The sequence below is a fragment of the Oryctolagus cuniculus genome, chromosome 10, assembly GCF_051225735.1.
Source record: "Oryctolagus cuniculus isolate XC-2025 breed Fujian yellow rabbit chromosome 10, ASM5122573v1, whole genome shotgun sequence".
Classification (NCBI taxonomy): Eukaryota; Metazoa; Chordata; class Mammalia; order Lagomorpha; family Leporidae; genus Oryctolagus; species Oryctolagus cuniculus.
Genome location: NC_142876.1, coordinates 66680665 through 66703648, shown reverse-complemented (window position 1 = coordinate 66703648; position 22984 = coordinate 66680665). Strand labels below are relative to the sequence as shown.

At 49.6% G+C, this 22984-nt stretch overlaps 1 protein-coding gene across 1 annotated transcript in view; it reads right to left on the bottom strand.

Moving 5' to 3' along the window:
* The window catches only part of TWSG1 (twisted gastrulation BMP signaling modulator 1), a 60082-nt gene extending 52928 nt beyond the window's left edge, over positions 1–7154 (bottom strand). Inside the window, exons 1-2 of the mRNA XM_017344005.4 lie at positions 6845–7154; positions 3905–4064 (exon numbers count right to left, since the gene is read on the bottom strand). Of these exons, the coding sequence (XP_017199494.4) occupies positions 3905–4027 (123 nt within the window). The 5' untranslated portion in view covers positions 4028–4064; positions 6845–7154. The remainder of the gene's footprint in view (positions 1–3904; positions 4065–6844) is intronic.
* Positions 7155–22984: the final 15830 nt, after the last annotated feature.

Sequence of the window (22984 nt, the reverse complement as noted above, 5' to 3'; positions counted from 1 at the left end):
GCACTGCAGGCAGAGGATTAGCCAAATGAGCCGCGGCGCCAACCATCATTAAGTATTAATTAAAAAAAATTAAAAAGTAAAACAGGGGCATGAATCTGGCCTAGTGGTTAAGTTGCCAGCTAGGATATCTGCATCCCATATTGGAGTGCTTGGGTTTAATACCCATCTCCAGCTCCTTACTCCGGCTTCCTGCTAATGCAGACCTGGGAGGTAGCAGGTGATGGTTCAAGTAACTGGGTCCCTGTAACCAATATGGGGGACCTGGATTGAATTCCTGGCACATGCCCAGCACTGTGGGCATTTGGGAAGCAAACCAGTGGATAAGAGCTCTTGCTCTCTGCCTCTCAAACAAACAAATACTTTTTTTAAATTAAAAAATTTTAAAAAGGTAGAGCAAAAAAATTCCGAGCACATTTATCAATATTAATCAAGAGCTTTCTCTTTTTTTTACACTCTCTTAAAAAGCAAGGTATTTTATATAAAAGATAATTTTTAATTATTGGTACTAATGAGTGTTAACAAGCTTAGTTGCAAACAAATAAAATACTTATTGGTACTAATGGAAATCATAGACTTGGAGAGTCAAAAAAAGAATCTTGTGATTTAAGTGCATTTCCACCTAAACAGGAATCCAGCAACTGCTTTGAGACTTTTAAAAAATTATTTTAAAAAGAAATTTATTTATTTGAAAGGCAGTGACAGAAAGAGAAGGAGAGACAGTGACAGAGATCTTCTATTGGTGGTTTACTTCCCAAATGCCTGCAATAGCCAGGGCTAGGCCAGGCTGAAGCCAGGAGCCAAGAACTCCACCAGGGTCTCCCAGGTAAGTGTCAAGGACTCAAGCACTTGAGTGACCATTTGCTGCTTCGAAGGCGCATTAGCAGGGAGCTGGATTGGAACGGAATAGCTGGGACTCAAATTAGCACTCCCATGTGGAATCAGGTGTCCGAATCAATGGCTTGGCCTTCTGTACCACAATGCCCACCCAAGACTTTATTTTTAGTAATGAACGAAGCTATACTGAAACAATCCGTGGGGGCCTGGCGTCATGGGGCAGTGAACTATGCTGCTGCCTGGGATGCTGTCGTTCCGTATCAGAGCCCTGGTTCAGGCCCCAGCTGCTCTGCTTCCAATCCAGCTTCCTGATAACGCATCTGGAAAAGCAGCAGCAGATGGCTCGGGTATTTTTGCCCCTGTCATCCATGTGGGAGAGCTGGAGAGCTCCAAGCTCTTGACTTCAGCCTGATTGAGCCCCAGCAGTTGCAGTCATCAGGGGAGTGAACCAGGAGATGGAAGATGTCTCTCTTTCTCTCACTCTGCCTTTCAAATAAATAAATAAATAAATAAAACCTGTGAAGTGGCAGAGATTGCCCATCTGACCATAGCACTAAGCGGAGCTTCTGAGCTTTGTATGTAGATGACAAAATCTGGCGCCACCACAAGCTTAAACAGGCACACCATATCAAATTTCCACGTACAGAACTAAACGATTGGAGGCCGACGCTGTGGCATAGCAGGTAGAGCTGCTGCCTGTGGTGCCAGCAGCCCACAGGGGTGCCCATTCAAGTCCCAGCTGCTCCACTTCCAATCCAGCTCTCTGCTATGGCCTGGGAAATGGAAGACGGCCCAAGTGCTTGGGCCCCTGAACCCATGGGGGAAACCCTGAAGCAGCTCCTGGCTCCTGGCTTTGGATTGGTCCAGATCTGGCTGTTGCAACCATCTGGGGAGTGAACCAGCAGATGGAAGACCTCTCTGTGGGGTTGGTGCTTTGGCGCAGCGGTTTAAAGCCCTGGCCTGAAGTGCCGGCATCCCATGTGGGCACCAGTTCTAGTCCTGGCTGCTCCTCTTCTGATCCAGCTCTCTGTATGGCTTGGGATAGCAGAAGATGGCCCAAGTCCTTGGGCCCCTGCACCCACATGGGAGACCTGGAGGAGGCTCCTGGCTTCAGATTGGTGCAGCTCTGGCTGTTGCAACCATCAGGGGAGTGAACCAGTGGATGGAAGACCTCTGTTATTACCTCTCTCTAACTCTTTCAAATAAATAAAATAAAATCTTAAAAATAAAAAAAACTCTCTTTCTCTCTGCCCCTCTGTAACTCTGCCCTTCAAATAAATTAATTAATTAAAAAAAGTAAATGATTGGAGAACTTAGAGAATCATTATTTTTTAATGTTACTTTTTTTGTGATATTGGTCTAATAGCTTTGTTTCAAAGAGTTTCCTCTTTTACTTAATTTTTTTTAAAGGTTTATTTACTTGAAAGAGTTACACAGAAAGAGGAAAGGCAGAGAGAGAGAAATGTCTTCCATCCAATGGTTCACTCCCCAGTTGGCCACAACAGCTGAAGCTGCGCCAATCCAAAGCCAGGAGCCTCTTCTAGGTCTCCCACATGGGTGCAGGGGCCCAAGGACTTGGGCCATCTTCTACTGCTATCGCAGGCCATAGAAGAGAGCTGGATCAGAAGTGGAGTAGCTGGGTCTTGAACCAGTGACCATATAGGATGCCGGCGCTTCAGGCCAGGGCTTTAACCCGTTACACCACAGTGCCAACCCAAGTTTTCCTTTTTTAAAGATACATTTAGAAATATGGATAAAATCATTATCATGGATTTTCTGGAAATTAAAGCGCAGTTGAAGGGGATGGTGTAGGAGAGTTCAGATGAAAAGGGATAGCAGCGAGTTTGTGACCATTTTAACTGCTCACGATGATTCCAGGCACTCTTCTCTGTTTATATTTGAAAAATGTCCAAAGTAAAAAGATTAAAAACCAACCAACAAACTTCCCTAGTTAAATGTTTTGATAAAAATGCAAAGTAAGGGTTATCAGAATATGTGGTAACTAGAACTTCAACTCTTAATGAGGACTAAAATGTCATAAATCAGAACAAAATGACTCTGATCAATGAAGGTAATTACCATTCTAGCGCATACTTGTATACACAATTAGTTCAAGGAAGGATTACAGTCAAGAGTTCGCTGACTCAGATGGTCACAGAATGCTCACATGTGTGACTGAATTTATTAGCCCACAGCCAGTGGCTCGGAGGGAGGCCAATAAAGACAGACACACAAAAGGCAAAAGACTGCTGATGGTTTAATAGGATGGGAAAAGAGAACAGCTATGTAAGACATGAAGTTTACCATTAATTATCACAATTTTATGAGGAATCATAACCAGTATGTTCAGTGGGAAGGCCATGAGCTTTGGAGTCAAACACAGACCAAGTTCTACTGGCACTTGTTGGCCCCAAGGATCTTGCCAAATCACCTGAACTCACATTCTCCTAGGAAAATGAGAGTGGTAGCTACATAGTGGGCTTGCTTTGGGGATTAGAAGAGAGAGAATTTAAGTATCTTGGAAGCAGATTCTCTAATCCCAACCACCAACATGCCTGCAATCTTGTGAGATTGAGCCAGAACCCCCCAGCTAAATGGCTCCCTGATTCTGGACTCTCGGACACTGTGAGATAATAAATGTTTACTGTATTAAGGTGCCATGTTGTGGGGTAATCAGTTACACAGAAATAGATAACTAATATGTTAAATGCAGGGTACAATCTATTATTTGACCAACTTTTTTCTTAATATAGTCATTGAGCCTCATTGCTATGTAAATTAGGTGATACAAGGGAATGCTTTAATTCATTTGAATATAGTGGTTATCATCTTGTATGTAAAACAGAATATGAATATGATACTCACTGAACTCCTTGAATCTCAGCTTGCTTATATGCAAGAGAATATAAAAATACAGACCAGTGTGCCATGGTCTAGTACCTGAGGCTCTGACCTATACTTGGGCCTTAGACCCTGATACACACATACCAATAATTCTACACACATACACATGCCCATTTCATATCTGCTGTCAATACAGTTAACACTAAGAACACACTCATCATCCCACCTGGATGAGGCACTTGCTCACGTCGCTGGCACAGAGTGCTTTGTTGCAGCTCAGTGACACCGGGAGCCACATCAGGAACATCAGCCCCGCCAGGGTAAGCGTGATGACACAGGGTGACTTCATGATTCCTCAAAGAAGATAATCAGTAACTCCCAGGAAGCTAAGCAAACAAAAAGAAAAAAAAAAAAACACTTTATTTCAAAGGCAAGTGCTAGAGGAAAGACAAATACAAAAATGAACATCAAAACATAAACCAAGACTCATTGTTTATGTCAAAAGACTTTTGAGTGATCATTTTAAAAGCATTGTCAATGAAAGATTAAACATTCAAAATATAAGCTATAATTTTATACAGTACTGTTTTGATAGCCACCTTCAAAGACCTGGAATACTATGTCTCTCAGAAATAGTGACTGTTGGGGCTGGCGCTTATGGCATAGCGGGTAAAGCCACCGCCTGCAGTGCTGGCATCTCATATGGGCACCAGTTCGATTCTTGACTGCTCCACTTCTGATCTAGCTCTCTGCTATGGCCTGGGAAAGCAGAAGAAGATGGTCCAAGTGCTTGGGCCCCTGCACCCGCATGGAAGACCTGGAAGAAGCTCCTAGCTCCTGACTTCAGATGGGCGCAGCTCCGGCTGTTGCAGTCAGTTGGGGAGTGAACCAACGGACGGAAGACCCTCTCTCTCTCTCTCTGCCCTCCTTTTCTCTGTGTAACTCTGACTTTCAAATAAATATGTAAATCTTAAGAAAAAAAAGAAAGAAAAAAAAAGGTGACTGTGGAAGTTAAAGTGAATATACCTAAGCTCTCAACAGCCTGAGAGTTGTATCAAGAGAATAACCTGTTTCAATAGTACATTGCTAGCCGGCGCCGTGGCTCAATAGGCTAATCCTCCACCTTGTGGCGCCGGCACACCGGGTTCTAGTCCCGGTTGGGGCGCCGGATTCTGTCCCGGTTGCCCCTCTTCCAGGCCAGCTCTCTGCTATGGCCAGGGAGTGCAGTGGAGGATGGCCCAGGTGCTTGGGCCCTGCACCCCATGGGAGACCAGGAAAAGCACCTGGCTCCTGGCTCCTGCCAGGATCAGCGCGGTGCGCCGGCTGCAGCGGCGGCCATTGGAGGGTGAACCAACGGCAAAAGGAAGACCTTTCTCTCTCTGTCTCTCTCACTGTCCACTCTGCCTGTCAAAAAAAAAAAAAAAAAAAAAAAAAAAGTACATTGCTACAATTCAACATTAAAACAACATAAAAACTATTAATATTGTATTACAATTTAAAACACTTAAAATTTTTTAAATTCTTTTTTTAAAGATTTATTTATTTATTTGAAAGGCAGAGTTAGAGAGAGAGAGAGAGAGAGAGAGAGAGAGAGAGAGAGAGAGAGGAGAGACAGAAAGAGATCTTTCATCGGCTGGTTCATTCCCAAATGGCTGGGCCAGGCCAAAGCCAGAAACAAGGAGCTCCTTCCAGGTCTCCCATGTGGGTGCAGGGGCACAAGGACTTGAGCCATCCTCTGCTGCTTTCCCAGGTGCATTAGCAGGGAGCTGGATTGGAAGTAGAGCAGCCAGGACTGGAACCAGTGTCTATATGGGATGCTGGCACTGCAGGTCACAGGTTTAACCCACTACGCCACAGCACCAGCCCCAATTTTTTAAATTCCTACAATCAAAACAAATTGAATTATCCTAGTGATTATTTATAGCTATCTCATTTTATCTCTCACCATATTTAGCAAGAATAAAGAAAAGTGTGTGCAGTCATTCCTTAAATAATTGAACCAGTAACAAAGGGGACAGTAAATTATTAATGGCATTAAGAACTCTGAGTAATTTATTAAAATGTAAAGATATTGTTTGCATTCTATTAGATACAGATTCTTTGAAATCATAAGATAAATCAGTTAAAAATCACAAAGGAGGCGGGTAAGGCCAGCACAAAGTCTAACAAGGGTTAAACAGGCAACAGGCTATTAAACTTTAAAAAAAAGTTTTTTCTTGGGATAAAAAAACATGCCCCCAAAACATTATCAAACAAAATAAATCGCTACTGGATGTAACAGGGATAGAAGGTTGGCTTATGGCGTCTTTACGATTCTTCTCAACTTTTGCAAGTACTGCAAAGTACACTAAAGAACAGGTAACCAGGAGTGAAAAGCATAAAGGGCTGCGTAGCCAGCATGAGTCAGTTTTTAAAGAGAAAGCCCTGGCGCTATTACCCAGGCCCTCAAGCACTGCCCTGAGGACCGCTAGTACACCCACCTCCTAACTCAACCCCACAAACAGCGCCGGATGCTTTCTGCAGCCCCCAGCATGTATTCAGAGAAAGCCTCTGAGGCTGGCTGTCCCGAGCTAGTTCTCCTGCAGCCACGGCAGACGCGACCCCATGCCGCTTCCCCCATCTTGCGTGGCTGTCTTCGGCAGCCCTGGACAAGTTCACCAGGAAAGGAGCATTCGAGGGACTAAGAGCGAAGCCCAAACCAGGTAACAGTTAGGTCAAGGGCTCCTGGGTTTCCTAAGGAGGCAGGAACAACAACGCATCAAAGAGGTTTTTCACGCATCCAGCCTCAGACTGGCGACCTGCGGTACTGACAGCGATCGCGGCCCAGCAGGACCTGGCCTAGGGTCCGGCCGTCCCAGAGCCCCCAGCGCGAGGGAGCAGGAGGCCGACGGTGGCCCGGGACTGGGACCCCTAGCCCCTTACCCATTCGGCCGCTGCGGGCTGCGGAGGATGAGGGCCAGGCCCAGGGCCTCATGCGCCGGCCTGCACCGAGGGCGTCGCAGGGATGCTGCTGGTTCGGCCTGGAGCCGCCCGCCGACGCACCTTCTCAGACCCCCCGAGAACCCCGGGCCCAGGCCGCGGCCCTCCGTCCAGAGAGGCCCGAGTTCGGCGCCCGGCCCTCCGCGGCCGGGAAGACTGCACCCCCCACCGGCCCGCTCCCGCTCACCGTGCGCCGAGAGGCCGCCTGCCCTTCGTTTCCCGGCGGGTCGGCCGAGCCCGGAGCGCGCCGCAGCGGCTGTAAGAGCGAGACCAGGCCGCGCCTCCCGCCGTCCCTTCTGCGCAGAGCCCGCAAGCCTCGGCCACCTGAAAAAAGACAGGCCCGCCTGCCGTCCTCCTCCCTGATACCCTCGGCTCTCGCTGAGGCTGGCAACCGCCAGCTCCCGCCAGGAGGCGTCTCTTATACCCTGGGCGCCCAGGTCAGCGCGCACGCTCCCCGCCCACAGACCACGCCCCGCCGCCGTGGCCACGCCCGCGCTAAAACCACGCCCACCCGCAGCCCCGGCAGCCGCCCGCCCGCAAAGCCACTCCCTCACCGTGACCCCAGCCCCGAACACCCCAACACCCCTCTCACACAAACACACGCTCACGCTCACCCGCAGGCCACTCCCCTAGGCGCACCCGCCCGGGCCCCTCAGAGCCGCGTCGCGCAGGCTGGCCGGCCGCGCGCGCTTTCCTTTGCCGGCTCTTCCTTGCTTCGGTCACCTGCGTCGGGTTCCAGCAGACCCTCCTGTCACACCCATCTCTGGCTCCCCTCTGCTGCACAGCGTTAGGAACAAACACGCGGGCAAGTGCCGGTCGCCGGGCTGAGGGTGCGCTGTGCCTCGCAGCGGCCCCGGCAGGCGAGCGATTCCCGGACGCGGAGCTGAGGCACAGCGCGATGGAGCGGCCCAGCCCGCCCCGGAATGGAACAGACACTTGAACCCTCGTTGCTTTTCGTCAGGTTTCTGGGATCCACCTCAGATCGAGGAAGGACCGCCAAGGGCAGCGCCTGCCGAGGGCCCTCAGCTGTTTCTTGAAGCGTGCGAAGCCCGGGGTGTGCGCAACATTGGGAACTCAGCGAAGGTCGGGGGCGTGCACCGCCAAGGCACCGGGCAGCGCCTCCCCGCACGCCTGCGTACCTGTCAAATAAAAAAAAAGAAGAAAAAAAAAAGAAAAGAGGGGTTCATCCCAACAAGAGTTAGCATGCGGGTCAAGGAAATCGAGGATTGCACTCGATGTTTTCCCATGTGGGAATCTGCTTTTTAAAAATATATTTATTTGAGAGGCAGAGATAGGGAGAGAGACAGCGAGCGCCCATCTTGTGAGTCACCCCTTGTGGGTGAAGCGGGGAACTTCATCCAGGTCTCCCACGTTGTAGTTAGGGACCCAAGTACTTGAGCCATCACCGCTGCTTCCCAAGGTGCAAATTGGACGGGGGGAGGGGGGTGCGGGGGGGGGGAGGCTGCTGGAGTCAGAAGCAAGTGCAGGAATCCAACCCAGGTACTCCCAGGTTATCCGGTATGGGATGGCCAGCGTGTTAACAGCTAGGACAAGCACTTGCCCCAGAATTTACTTTTTATATTTTATTTCTATTTTTTTAATTTGTTACTTGAAAGGGTTGAGGTAGGAGGAGACCAGTCTTCCATCCACTTGTTCACTACCCAAATGCTTGCAACATCCAAGTCTGGGCGAGGCAGGAAGCCAGGAACCTGGAACTCCATCTGGGTCTCCCACTTGGGTGGCAGGGTTACTCAAACACTTGAGCCATCCCCACCACCTCCCTCTGCATGCAGGAAGCTGGAGTCAGGAGCTATTGAATTCATGCACTCCTCTGTGGTTTGTTGGTGTCTTAACAAGGGTGCCAAATGCCTGCCCCAAGAATTTGCTTTGTAAACAGGATTCAAGCATGATTAAGTTGGAGCCCAAAAGCCTAGAGGAGCCATAGGCCCTTTCTCCTTGGAAAAAATGACCTAGTGTCAAACCCTTGCACTACTGAGTCTTTTCTTTTTTTCCAAAGATTTTATTTATTTACTTGAAAGGCAGAGTTACAGAGAGGCAGAGGCAGAGAGAGAGAGAGGTCTTCCATCCATTGGTTCACTCCCCAATAGCCACAACCGCTGGAGCTGAGCTGATCTGAAGCCAGGAGCCAGGAGCTTCTTCTGGGTCTCCCATGTGGGTGTAGGGGCCCAAGGACTTGAACTTCCTTTTACTGCTTTCCCAGACCATTAGCAGAGGAGCAGCCAGGACATGAACCAGCGCCCATATGGGATGGCAGCACCACAGGCAGAGGCTTAGCCCACTACACCACAGCGCACACAGCGCCAGCCCCTACTAAGAGGTTTCAACATCTTTCTACTGCCCTTTGTTGACTGGAAGGAAACAGAAAGAATGGAAATAGTGGAATGGAGAGGGGTGGGCCTCACTGTTGAGGTTAGTTCATTTTCGTACAATAAGAAGTACAGATTTTCAAAATCGTCCCTGCAGTGGACATTTGGCACAGTGGTTAAGGTGCCACTTGGGATGCCCGCATTCCGTACCCAAATGCCTGAGTAAAGTCCTAGCTCCTTCACTTCCGATCCAGCTGCCTGCTATCATGCACGCTGGCAGGCAGCGGCAATGGCTAAGGTAGTGGGGTCCCTGCCAACAATGTGGGAAACCCAGACTGAGTTTTCTGCTTCCAGCTTCAGCCAGGCCCAGCCCTAGCCACTGTGGACATTTGGGCAGAAACCAATGAATTGAAGCTGTCTCTCTCCAGCTCTCTACTTATCAATATAAAAGAAGCAAATAAAAGATCCCCTATGTGAGAACTTGGGGTGAACTCCCCCACCCCTAGGAATGGTACATCAAACCTTATCAGACCCCTCATATGGGAATTACTGATCTCATATGTCATTGATATTCAGTGACATTTGATATCTGCTCTGGTGGCCAAACCAGTGTCTTCTGAGAAGCACTTGTGTAAACGTACACTTCAAACTTTCACTAGGTGGGGCCGGTGCTGTGGCGCAACGGGTTAAAGCCCTGGCCCGAAGCACCAACATCCCATATGGGCGCGGGTTCTAGTCCTGGCTGCTCCTCTTCCGATCCAGCTCTCTGCTATGGTCTGGGAACTGGGAAAGCAGTGGAAGATGGCCCAAGTGCTTGGGCCCCTGCCACCAGCATGGGAGACTAGAAGAAGCTCCTGGCTCCTGGCTTCAGATTGTCACAGCTCCAGCCATTGTGGCCATCTGGGGAGTGAACCAGTGGATGGAAGACCTCTCTCTTTGTCTCTACCTCTCTCTGTAACTCTGTCTTTAAAATAAATAAAATAAATCTTAAAAAAAAAAAAGCTTTCACTAGGCTTGACATTCTGCAGAGACCTCCTTCCATCCAATTAAGCATTAGACTTTAATAATTTTGGAGCTCACTACACGGTTACTGTACCTCATGCATCATGTGCCTTTTCCGTGAGATTTCTTTGCATTGTTCTCCCTCCTTTCAAGCAGTGTGAGCCTAAGAAAAAACTTCCTAAAAAGATTTATTTATTTATTTGAAAGGCAGAGAGAGAGAGAGAGATGACAGAGATCTTCTTGTGCTGGTTCACTCCCCAGATGGCCACAACAGCTAGATCTGGGTCAGGCGCACAGAACTCCATCCTGGTTTCCCATGTAGGTCGCAGGGGCCTAAATACATGGACCATCATCTGCTGCCTTCCAGGCTTATTAGCAGGACACTGGATGGGAAGTGAAGTAGCCAGGATTGGAACTGGTAATCTGTTGTGGGGTGTTCGAGCATCCCAAACAGTGGTTTAATCTGTGCCACAATGCTAGTCCCAGAAAAACTTCTTTTGAGTGGCAATAACTGCGTGGTTCATGAAATCATACTTTGACCATCTCCTTGTTTCCACTAACAGAGAGGCTGCCAGTATCCCTCGGCTTGTGTCCTCCTGTTCCATGTTTAGCATCTTCAGATCAATGCCTCCCCCTCTTCTCTATGTTAACTCTTCTCCCTTGCTGCCTCTGGCCTTCCTGTCTCTGTCATTATAATGTTGTGTGTTGGCATAGTCCCCACCTAGATTCCTAGATAATCTCCTGATCTCAATATCCTTTACTAATCACATCTACAAGGTTAAGATGTGGAAATCATTTTATGGTAATGGTGACAGCAGCATTTTGTCTGCCTATCCCAGGGGAGTAACCAAGACAATTGTGGCTTGTGAACTTCTGATCTGGAACTCACTCTTGTATGTAAGTGATGGGTTTATACACTCCACTCTGAACCTCCTCTTGTCCCAGCCAATCCACCCAGAGGAAAAGCAAATAAAAGCCAAGGCATGGATTTTCAGTGACCCTGCTAAGGAAGGCATTCCTGATTGACCTGGATTCTTCTCTTCTGAGCTGGGTACTCAAAGCTCGGTCAAGAACTCCAGGCCTAGCCTGAGGGAGCAGGGCAGAGGGTTCAGCCCGTGGTCCCACAACCCAGTGGAGGTAGGATGGTTGCTTTGTCAGCTGACTGTGTCAGGCTGGATTCCCGTTAGTAATGCATAGTGCCATTCTTACCTCTTTCCGCAAGGTGAGAGTGTGGGGGGTTAGTAAACACATTTGAAATAACTGTAAGTGACTGTTCCTCAGCCTCTTAGTCATCTCCTGGGGCCCGGAAGATCTGCTGGGGGCTAGAAGTTTCACTCTCTGCCCCTTCCTCCCTGCTTTGTTCGGGGAACGTCTGCACCGTGGGCCCAAAAGAACGAGGAAAGAAGGTGAATTAGTCCCAAAGGCCTCTCAGCTCTTCCTGTTACAACCAAGACGCACAGGAAAGCATAGGGTGGTTTTTGCTTTGATTTCTTCTGAATTCCAAAGCCCCTTGTAATTCCCCCTGCAAGAACAATGCTCAGGGGTCTGGAGGCTGCAGGTCCCCAGCTAACCCAGGGAAGGAGGCAAGCAGCCCCCGCATCCGCATCCGGAGAGACAATGCTGTTTCAGCAAACAGTATTTGCAGTGGGTTGGCCAGGGCTAGTGGGATATTTACATATGTTCTGAAAGCCTCTAAGATTTCACTAAATACAGTATCTATGTGTGGCTCATTGTTGCCTACCAAAGTAGGTCCAAAATCTGTGCCATATTATTTTTTTAAAAGATATATTTATGTATTTGAAAGGTAGAATGAGAGTGACAGAGACAGACAGACAGGAAGATTGAGACAGAGATAGAGACAGAGATAGAGACAGAGATAGAGACAGAGATAATTGATCATCTTCCACCCTCTGGTTCACTTCCCAAATGGCTTCAAGGACAGGCCTGGGCCAGGCCAAACCTCAGAGCCTGGAACTCCATCTAGGTTTCCCACATGTATGGCAGGGGCCCAGGTACTTTGTCCTCTGCTCTTACCCTCTTTGCTTTCCTAGTCCCAATAGCAGGGAGTGGGATCAGAAGCACGGCAGCCAGGAGTTGAATGATTGCTCTGATACGGGATGCTGGCATTGTACACGGTGGTTTAACCACTGTGCCACAACACTGGCCTCTCCATGCCATAATTATTTAAAGTATTTATTACATATTTTCTAGAGACAGCGAGTTGTAAATGAAGAGCAATAAGGAGCAAAGGACACAATGTGACTGCTATGGTTTGGACATGGGTCAAGTGTGTCCTCCAGGGTCTCACGTGTCGGAAGCTCAGGGTGGTGCTGTTGGCAGGTGGTGTGTGTGGACATTTAAGAGGTAGGGTCTGGGCTGGCGCCGTAGCTCACTAGGCTAATCCTCTGCCTGAGGCACTGGCACCCTGGTTTCTAGTCCCAGTTGGGCGCCGGGTTCTGTCCCAGCTGCTCCTCTTCCAGTCCAGCTCTCTGCTGTGGAAGGCAGTGGAGGATGGCCCAAGTGCTTGGGCCCTGTACCCGCATGGGAGACCAGGAGGAAGCACCTGGCTCCTGGCTTTGGATCAGTGCAGCGCCGGCCGTGGTGACCATTTGGGGGGGAACCAATGGAAGGAAGACCTTTCTCTCTCTCTCTCTCTCTCTCTCTCTCACTGTCTAACTCTGCCTGTCAAAAAAAAAAAAAAAAAAAAGGTAGGGTCTGGCATAAGGTCATTGGGTCCCTTAGGGCGCTGCCCTGTGAAGGAACTGATGTTGGGTGTCACAGGGCCCAGTAAGTTCTCAGGAGAGGGTTGTTGTGAAAGGGAGAGCCTGACCCCATAATGACCTCCTGGCTTCCTGGCTGTTGGGCTTCTGGCAGAAGTGGATGCAGTGCCTGGGAGTGCAGCAGCTATTTGGGTCCATGAGAGAAAAGCCCCATTTCAGTGATGAATAGAGAGCTGCTGCCTGGCTGGTTTGTGGTCTTGGTTATGGAGAACATCCTTGAATGCTGGGATGATTGTTTTCTACCTGCAGAAAAGCACGAAAAAGAAAATAAAACGGGCCGGCGCTGTGGCTCAATAGGCTAATCCTCCGCCCATGGCACTGGCACACTGGGTTCTAGTCCTGGTTGGGGCGCCGGATTCTGTCCCGGTTGCCCCTCTTCCAGGCCAGCTCTCTGCTGTGGCCCAGGAGTGCAGTGGAGGATGGCCCAAGTGCTTGGGCCCTGCACCCACATGGGAGACCGGGGGAAGCACCTGGCTCCTGGCTTCAGATCAGCATGGTGCGCTGGCCGCAGTGGCCATTGGAGGGTGAACCAATGGAAAAGGAAGACCTTTCTCTCTCTCTCTCTCACTGTCCACTCTGCCTGTCCAAAAATAAATAAATAAATAAATAAATCGAATAAATCGGTAATATCTGCCTTATAAATGTCTGCTGGTTACTTTTTAAAAAATCATATTTAATGTTAGTTACACTTTTTTTACAGGTAGGATTTATTTTCAGTTTATTTGAAAGGCAGAGAGAGAGAGAGAGAGAGAGATCTCATCTGCTGACTCACTCCCTGATAGAACATAAGAAAGTCCATGTAGGGGCTGGTGTTGTGGTGTAGCAGGTAAAAGCTGCTGTCTCTAACACCCATATGGCGCCAGTTCAAGCCGCAGCTGCTCCACTTCCAATCTAGCTCCCTGCTAATGGCCAGGGAAATCAGGGGAAGAAGGCCCAAGTGCTTAGCCCCTGTTACCTATGTGAGAGATTAAATGAAGCTCCTGGCTTCAACCTGGCTTAGTCCTAGCCATTGTGGCCACTTGGGGAGTGAACGAGCAGATGGAACATATCTCTGTGTCTCTCCCTCTCTCTCTCTGTAACCTTGCCTTTCAAATAAATAAATATGTCTTTAAAGAATAAATAAAGTCCAGGTAAACAGGTTGAATAATGTGTATTAAGTTCTATACTGTTATCTGTGTTTTTTTTTTTTAAGATTTTATTTATTTATTTAAAAGGTAGAGTTACAGAGAGGGAGAGATAGAGAGAAAGGTCTTCTACCTGCTGGTTCACTCCCCAGATGGCTGCAATGGCCGGAGCTGGAAGCCAGGGGTCAGGAGCTTCTTCCGGGTCTCCCACATGAGTGCAGGGGCCCAAGCACTTGGGCCATCTTCCACAACTTTCCCAGGCCATACGCAGAGAGCTGGATCGGAAGAAGAGCAGCCGGCACAGGAACTGTCATCCATATGAGATGCCGGCACCGCTGGCAGAAGCTTAGCCTACTATGCCACAGCACCGGCCCCCTGTTATCTGTGTTTCTATGACAACCGGGCAGGCCCCCGTGGCTGATACATTCTCTGCTGGTCAGCGGGCCAGTTAGGCTGATACATTTTCTGTTATGTGACCCCGTTGGCTGACGGCCACTATTGTGTAAACCCTGGATATAAGGGAGGCCAACTCTGGTGTTGTTGGCAGCTGCTGTTGTTACTGATGCTGCTTTTGCTGCTGCCGGCTGAATAAAGCCTGCTGCCTCTACCTACTGTTCCGTGAGTGTTCTTCCAGTTTCTGGCTTTGCGCACCTCAAAATCCCAGGCAGCCAAGCATGGATCCAGCGTCTGGCATAGCTGGCAGGAATCTAGGGTAAGTGCCCTTGGGTGTCCTGCTGGAGGACATGTGGCCTCCAGCAAGGCCGGGATATCCCGTGGTATCCAGTGGTGTTGGTCCTAGCATCTTGGCAGGAATGGAAACAGGTGGTTGGGAGTCCCCAAGCCTTGCAAAAGGCTCTATATGTCCTGGATGACATGGCGGAGGGCAGTGCTGGGCAGGCAGGATGGCTATGGTTTACGGCATTGAAGCAGCAACATGAAGTCACACTTGCCAGCGACGCCCGGGTATGAGAACTCCGCCGCGTGGAGGAATGGCTGGAGGCCGGGTACAGGCATACACTTTGGTGCTGGGAGCAGGATTCTTTTCAGGCCAGCATAGAATTTGGGGGTGAATAACCACAAGTGGCTGTAGCCTTATGGGCCTGAATCTCCTCTACCCCCAGGAGTGGGCTGGAGTCTCTGACTCACCCATTACTGTAAAAAAGCCATTGCATAGGTTCAGAGAGATGCTAAGATAAGAGCAGGGTTGCAGTGTGAGTCTGTCTAACTGCCTTGTGGGCAGGAAATAATACTGAGCTGCAGGCAGAGATCCGTGGAGAGCGGAGCTTGCGACAGAGCTTAGGGAAAACAAGTGGGGGAAAAGACAGGCACTTGCAGGCAACTGTGGTGAGCTCTGCCCAAGGCCACACGTTCACCTCGCCATCTTCTGGGGAAGGGGTGGGAGGAATAGAGAGGCAGCTACAACAGCTGTGGAACCAGCGACGAGCGACCTTGACACAGCTGGCCCTGATAAAGCAACAAGCACAGGATCTCCATCACCTGGCGAAGGGAACCAAAGACCAAGATAAAAGGAAAAATGACTCGGCTACAAGAAAGCTGACATCAGTCTTCATAAAGCTGTTGGGTGCTCGTGAGAGCGGGCAAGGTCATGGGACAGGGCCCTCGTTGAGGGCTGCAGCAGTGACACCAGGCGGGAGCCCGAGTTACCGACAAGGTAGATTTCAGCTATGGAGTTCAAGTCGGACAGCCTGTGGTCTGGGCCACCCACAGCGTGCAGCAGGGACTTTGCCAGTGCTCCAGTGTGGTCAGCAGATGCCCGAGATGCACACGAGCACAACCAAGACGGTTTGGGCTGCGTCCCACACCTGGTCCCATGCTGCGTGGAGAAGATCCCATCCCCGGCAGCACTGGCACGTGGATTTTATAGGACCTCCACCCTCAGAAGAGGGACTCAAGTACATGTTCACAGCCATGGACGCAGCCACAGGACTTCTTTTTCCCCACCCAGCTCTCACGGCCACTCAGGATGTGGTCATATGGGTGCTGGAGCACCTAAATCAGTGTAGCCCGGTAGTTAGCCAGTGACTGGAGTTTGCATTTCGTAGGCCATTGATGTTTAAGTCTGGGCTAAATATCTGAATATATCTTGGCAATCCCATGTCCCCTACAGGCCACAAGATGCCGGCATGATGGAATGCTATAATAGCCTGCTAAAAGAAAATTCATGGGTTGGGAACTCACCCACCTACTTTCAAGGGGTGGACCCACTGGTTGAACTGAGTGTTCTATTTGTTGAACAACCGAGAAAGAGAGGGACGTCTCCATTAGATAGGTTACTGCGTAGGCAGCCACCGTGTATACTTACTCAGGTTAACACAGGGGATGAACTTCTGCAGCCGGAGAATGGCCCTCATGGCCTTCGATTGTCCCCAGCTCCCTCCCCTTTAACAGAAAGAGACACAGGTAAATGGTTGTGGCCCTGGTTTATGACGACTAATGTCAGTCCCTGGATGGCCTTCCTTACTCTATGGGGAGCAGGGATGCAATATCAGTTCCAAGGAACACCCTTGGTAACGGCATGGCTGACCCCGGTACCAGGGCAAGTCCCCAGGCGTGGTCAAGGTGGCCCATTGAGGGAAACGTGTGTTGGCCACGTGGCCTGCTCTGCAACTGCCCATGATATTGTCAGCCAAACACAAGAGATGGCTACCGCTGACCAGGACGTCCTCCCTTCCCTGCTACTGTCCTACCCAGAGATAAAACAGTGGCTTGTGGATTGCCTGAAGGGCATGACTTGCCCGTGATGGTTTCTGTGTTACACTTAACCTTTTCCACCAGGCTGATTCAAGCCAACAGTACACACGCCATGGTGCATAACGTATCCCAGTGCTGGGTGTTATGTTGAATGTGCCACAGGAGCAGGTAGGGGATTCTTGTGGCACATCCACCCAGCTGCTAAGGAGATCTGGACGTGACTGTCTTCCAAGAACCCTTCCAGCCCAAGACAGGGTGCAACCCAGTGAGCAATCGAGAACCTGCTGAGACGGTGTGGAGGCAGCCGCAGCCTGCTCCTTGAATAAGCCATATGGAATGGTTGCCTGGGGGAACAGAGCTTAGGCACAAGGTCTACATGTGTAGAAAACAGCAATGGCCCACTGAGAATTTTTTTTTAGGTTCCTTTATTTATTTGAATGTCAGAGTTAGAGAGAGAGAGAGAGAAAGGAGAGAAAGGGAGAGAGATATCTTCTATCTACTGGTTCACTCCAGATGGTTGCAACGGTCAGGGCAGGGTCAGGTGGAAGCCAGGAGCCAGACGTCTCATCCGGATCTCCCACACAGGGCAGGGGCTCAAGCAGTTAGATCATCTTCCACTGCCTTCCCAGTGGCAGTCCCCTCCTTCCCTCACCCTCTGAGAATCACACTGCAGGATGAATCCCACAGGATATGTGTGAAAGTATTACTAGGGGGGTCGGCGCTGTGGTGTAGCGGGTAAAGCCACCTCCTGCAGCACCGGCATCCCATATAGTCACCAGTTCGAGTTCTGGCTGCTCTACTTCCAATCCATCTTTCTGCTATGGCCTGGGAAAGCAGTCGAAGATGGCCTAAGTCCTTGGGCCCCTGTGCCTGCGTGGGAGACCTGGAAGAAACTCCTGGCTCCTGGCTTCAGATAGGCACAGCTCCGGCCATTGCAGCCATCTAGGGAGTAAACCAGCAGATGGAAGACCTTTCTGTGTGTGTGTGTGTGTGTGTGTGTGCCTATGCTTCTCTGTTATTCTGCCTTTCAAGTAAATAAATCTTTAAAAAAGGAATAAAAGAAAATATTACTAGGGTTACAAAGCCCCATTATTGGTGGCATGGACAAAAGCATACTGGTAATAAGCCTGTGGGTGTGCTCCTTCCCAGACATATTTGGGTTTGTGGACAGCACAGCTTCAAGACCTCCCAGCTAACTGCACTAGCAGGTACACTTAGGGGCAAACTTGTATCTCTGGCAAGACTTTTTTTTTTTAAAGGCTTATTTATTTATTTATTTATTTGAAAGTCAGAGAGAGGGGAAACACAAAGAGAGATCTCCTATCCATTGCTTCACTCCCAAAATGGCAACAATGGGCAGAGCTTGGCCAGGCCAAAATCAGGAGCCAGGAGTTCCTTCCAGTTCTCCCAGGTGGGTGGCAGGGGCCCAAGCACTCGGGCCATTTTTGGCTGCTTTCCAAGGCCATCAGCAGAGGGCAGCCAGGAGAGGAACTGGCATCCATATGGGATGCCTACATTATAGGCAGCGGCTTAACTCATTACACCACTGCACCGGTCACAATTGGGACAGCCCAGGTGGCACTGGGAGGAGCCCGCGCCTTGGTGGTTTAACCCAAGGGCGGTCCTGTTTCCTGGAGAGGGTGCTGTTGAGCTAAAGTCAGGAGTGAGTGCTTTTGCGGCACACGTGGCCACGGCCTTGAACCCGACGCCACAGGCGCTGGCTTCCATGATGCTGGCTGAGACGCTAGCAATGTGGAAGTCGTTCCCCAGGCCTGGTGGCCTGCGTGGCTCTCGTGTTGCCCTTCACGAAAATGCTGTACCTCCACACCTGATGGTCAAGATGACGTCACGGAGGCCCTCACTGAGGTGAGCTGCTTTGCGAGCTTGGGAGATTCATCCCATACCCCTGAAGGGAGTGGTGTGGGGTGCCAGATTCTAAGTACCCTCGCCTTGATATCTTTTGTGCCTTGGTGGCTTGCTGTTGCCCCTGTACTGCTGTTGTGGCGTGTGGGACAATGACCAAAGAAACCAAACCGCGCTGGAGGCTTCGGGAGGAAAGGCACAGTTTATTTACGCATGCGGGCTTGACAAAACTTGTGTCAAGGGTCAAACCCCATCCTCTGTCTTTCCCTGGGGTAATTTCAAGGCAGTTTTGGGACAGTTTGGGGGAAGCACAGGGTTATCTTAGGCCCTCGGGGATTAACAAATCACAACTGCAAGGTAAGATCGCTTTACACACAGGAATGACAGTTCAAGACATTGCAGAAGGCACACAACCCTCTCATCTTAGGGGTGTGACTAGGCCTTTATGGCAGGTGCGGAACCAAGTCGGTTTCTTTTCTTTCTTTTTTTTTTTTTGACAGGCAGAATGGACAGTGAGAGAGAGAGAGAGAGAGAGACAGAGACAGAGAGAAAGGTCTTCCTTTGCCGTTGGTTCACCCTCCAATGGCCACCGCGGCTGGCGCGCTGCGGCCGGCGCACCGCGCTGATCCGATGGCAGGAGCCAGGTACTTATCCTGGTCTCCCATGGGGTGCAGGACCCAAGCACTTGGGCCATCCTCCACTGCACTCCCTGGCCACAGCAGAGAGCTGGCCTGGAAGAGGGGCAACCGGGACAGAATCTGGCGCCCCGACCGGGACTAGAACCCGGTGTGCCGGCGCCGCTAGGTGGAGGATTAGCCTAGTGAGCCGCGGCGCCGGCCTACCAAGTCGGTTTCTTAAGTCAGCACTGGTTTTCTTAGACTAAGCTGGCCCCGCTTGGATAACAAGCAGGAGGGAGTCTGTAGCATTCCCTCCAACTTGCTCCTTAATGGCAAGTGGGAGGGGGTCTGGAACACAAGGAGGTGCCCGATGTCCCAAAGAAATCAACCTGTTCAAGGAGTGGCATGTTGGAACAGAAGAAAGTGCAGGTGAGTGGATGGAATGAGTGAAGTTCTATGCTGCTATCTGTGTTTCTGTGACAACCGGGCAGGCCCTATCTGCTGGTCAGCGGGCCCAGTTAGGCTTGACCTGTCTCTGCCACGTGACTCCTTGGCTGTCGGCCACTATTGTGTTAACCCTGGGTATAAGGAGGCCAACTCTTGGTGTTGGCAGCTGCTGTGGTTACTGGTGCTTTTGTGGCCGGCTGAATCAAGCCTGTCTCTTTCACCTACGGTTCCAGGAATGTTCTTCCAATTTCCGGCTTCACGTACCTTGACACCCCACGTGGATGAGCTTGGATCCAACACTCCACTAATGCCCACAACAGCCACAGCTGGGTCAGGCTGAAGCCAAGAGCCTGGAACTACATCCTGGTCTCCCAGGTGGGCAGCAGGGGCCCAAGTGCTTGAGCCACCTCCTGCTGTTTTCCCAGGCATGTTAGCAGGGAGTTGGATCAGAAGAGGAACAGTCAGGACCACAGTGTCTCAGGTGGCAGCCCAAGCTGGTGTGCCACAGTGCTGGCCTGGAGACTCAACTATTTAAAAAAGCATTCTTGGGTTGGAGTTGTGGCACCATGGGTTAAATCGCTGCCTGTGATGCACGATCCCATATTGGAGTGCAGGTTCAAGTCCCAGGTGCTCCACCTAGATGGAGTTCCAGGCTCCTGGCTTCAGCCTGGCCCAGGAGTGAACCAGCAGATGGAAGTGCACACACTGTCTCTCTCTAATTCTGCCTCTAAAATAAAATCTTTTACAACAAAAGTCATTTTTTTTACACAAGGGGTCTTCAGAAAGTTCACAAAAATGTGACTTGTGGAAAAAATCATGGAGTTTTCAACATTTTTGCGCCAAAATAAACTTGCCTTTTGGTTCCATTTTATGATGCTTTTTGAAGTGCCCTCCCACCCCACCTTGCGATTGCACCGGCTTCCTCCATCTTCACAACACAGCTTTCTTTCTTGCAGAACTTCACGTCACCAGACTTTCTTCCATCTGCGTTTCTTTATTGTCAATCAGAAAAGACACGCGCGGTTCTTCTCCCAGTTCCTAGTTGCTCCGTGTTTATGACACACACCCATGTCTGCTTCTTTGTCATTCTTCATAAGTTCAACTTTTTTTTTTTTTGAGCATAACCTTAATTTGACTTTTCTAGAAAGGATGCATAGATTTACATGTGACCAAAGCAACCTGAGGTGGTGGTGGTTAGTCTAATGCCTATGGGAACAGGTTCTTAGTTTACAAATGAGGTCAGCAAAATTCTAAACTGACCCCAAAGCTCCTGGCCCTTGGGTAATATTCTCTTGACTGTGGCAGGCCTGTGAAAATGATTGACATGTCACTCCCTTCATTCGCACGAGTTGACCTTAGGATACTGATCTAATCACTGGAGCCCCTCAAATGTTGTCTGGGGATCCCTGACGGCGGAAGTCAGCGATTCAGTGCACGGGACAGATGTGTGTGTCATTAATAACCCCGAGAAGGAGGGGGCCTTGTGGCAAGGCTGGAGGTGACCTTTAAGAGCAGATGACTTCTGACAACCACAGCAGCAACAGAAAACTCATGCAAAAGGCCCTTCTTTCAAAACTTCACAGATTTCAGCTATGGTTTGGATAGGATAGCCTCTGTGAGCTCATTCAGGGACCTGGATGAGAAGTCGGGGAGCCGGGACTGGAACCGGCACTCTGATGTGGGTCTCTCAAGTGGCGGCTTATGCCCCACTCACCCTGTGTGAGTTCATAATCCAGGTTTGGCTCACCTTTATTGTATTGGGAGTGCTGAGGGAGGCCAGCAGTTCTCAATCAAGTGTCCCTGGCCCTTCTCTGGGTCTAGAACCCCGAAGGTGTTTCTGAGGTCAAAATTGTTTCCCTAAGGAGAGGACAGGATTTGCTTTTAATTTGGTTGCCGCCTGCCTTAAAGCAATCCTCTGCACAAACGCAGGTGCCTCTGTGCAGAAGAGGCAGGGGCACCAACCGTATCAGCTGTCACAGCATCCCCACCTGCCAAGCTCTCACACTTAAAAAATGTGCTTGGTCAATGCGGTAAAATCACTGACCTGCTGAAATCTCAGCCTGTGGTTCACGTCTTCCTAACACTGTACACACGTGGCAGGAGGCATGCAGTCACTGGGTGCACACCTGAATACAGAGACTGGAGAGAGCCCTTGGTGGAGGTGTAGCCAAGCGCAGTGCTTTTCTCTACGGATGCCTCTGGCACTTGAAAAAACGACCGAGACACTGGGGTTATTCAAACTCAGCTCACTGGCAAACATTCTCTTGACTAATGAAGAAATCACCATGCCTTTAATGGAAGCAACTGGCGATGTGTGTGGCCATGGATAAAGCCTGCGCTTCCCATCACAGACTGGAGTTGCGGAAAACGTGTGTCACATAGAGCCCAACAGCTTCCTGACACTTAAAGGCCGTTTCGGCGAGATTGGTGACAAATGAACACGTGCAATTTTTGGGGTATTGTATGAGATGTGTCCACATTTGGAGATCTGGATACTTTAGCGAACTGATATTTTCCAAATGATCACCCATGATGTTACAAAACCAGGTAATCATGAAAGATTCACACAGAGTACAAGACTGGCCACTAGTTGTTAATGTAACAGAAACAGGGAAAGTTCATTCAAAGTTTACCTAACCTTTTAGAAATGATTACTTGCCATGTTTTCATGTGCAATCAACAAATAACTCACAATTATCTGAAAATCTATTAAAATTCTTCTCTTTTCCTATGACATATTAGTGTGGGACCAGCTGTTTTCCAGTAACATAAAGCCAAAACAGACCCCCACTGTGGAGTGTAAAAGCAGAAAGGAAACTCCAGCTGCACTGAAATGATTAGCAAGAATGTCAAAGAATGTACTTTTCTCATTTTTATCTCAGGAAACATTTTACAACAAAAAATAAACATGAAATGCATTGATGCTTTAACTTCTGAATGTCAGATATCAACAGCCAGTTCACATAAACACAAGTTCTCCATGTCCTCTGAGGAGTACAAGGGGCCCACAATCATCAAGTGTGAGATCTGATGACCCAGGTAAATCAGTCACCGAGTTGCTGGCACCTCCATGCGCAGAGTGTGTTCTGGGGAACTCAGCATGACGAGCTGGAAAGTGTGCCCGCAGGACATGGCTCAGCCCCCTCATCCACTCCTCAAAGCCCACCTGTGCTACTGGACCTTCTTGCTCGAACAACAGCAGTATCAGGAACTAACTCAAGAAGAGCAGGTGCACCCTTAGTTGATGTGGAGAGAATGTCAACAATGGGTTAATTCTGGAAGAGGTTTCTAAAACTTATCACCAACCTTAGGGGCTTTCAAGGCAGGCCCACCTCCCTGGCCTCAGGGCTGCTTGGAATCTAAGGGGAAAATACCTTTTCTCAGCAAAGGGCGGAGAGATTAGGATACTGAGTAAACAGGGGGAAGTTTACTGGCAGCCTTCAAGTGTTACAGAA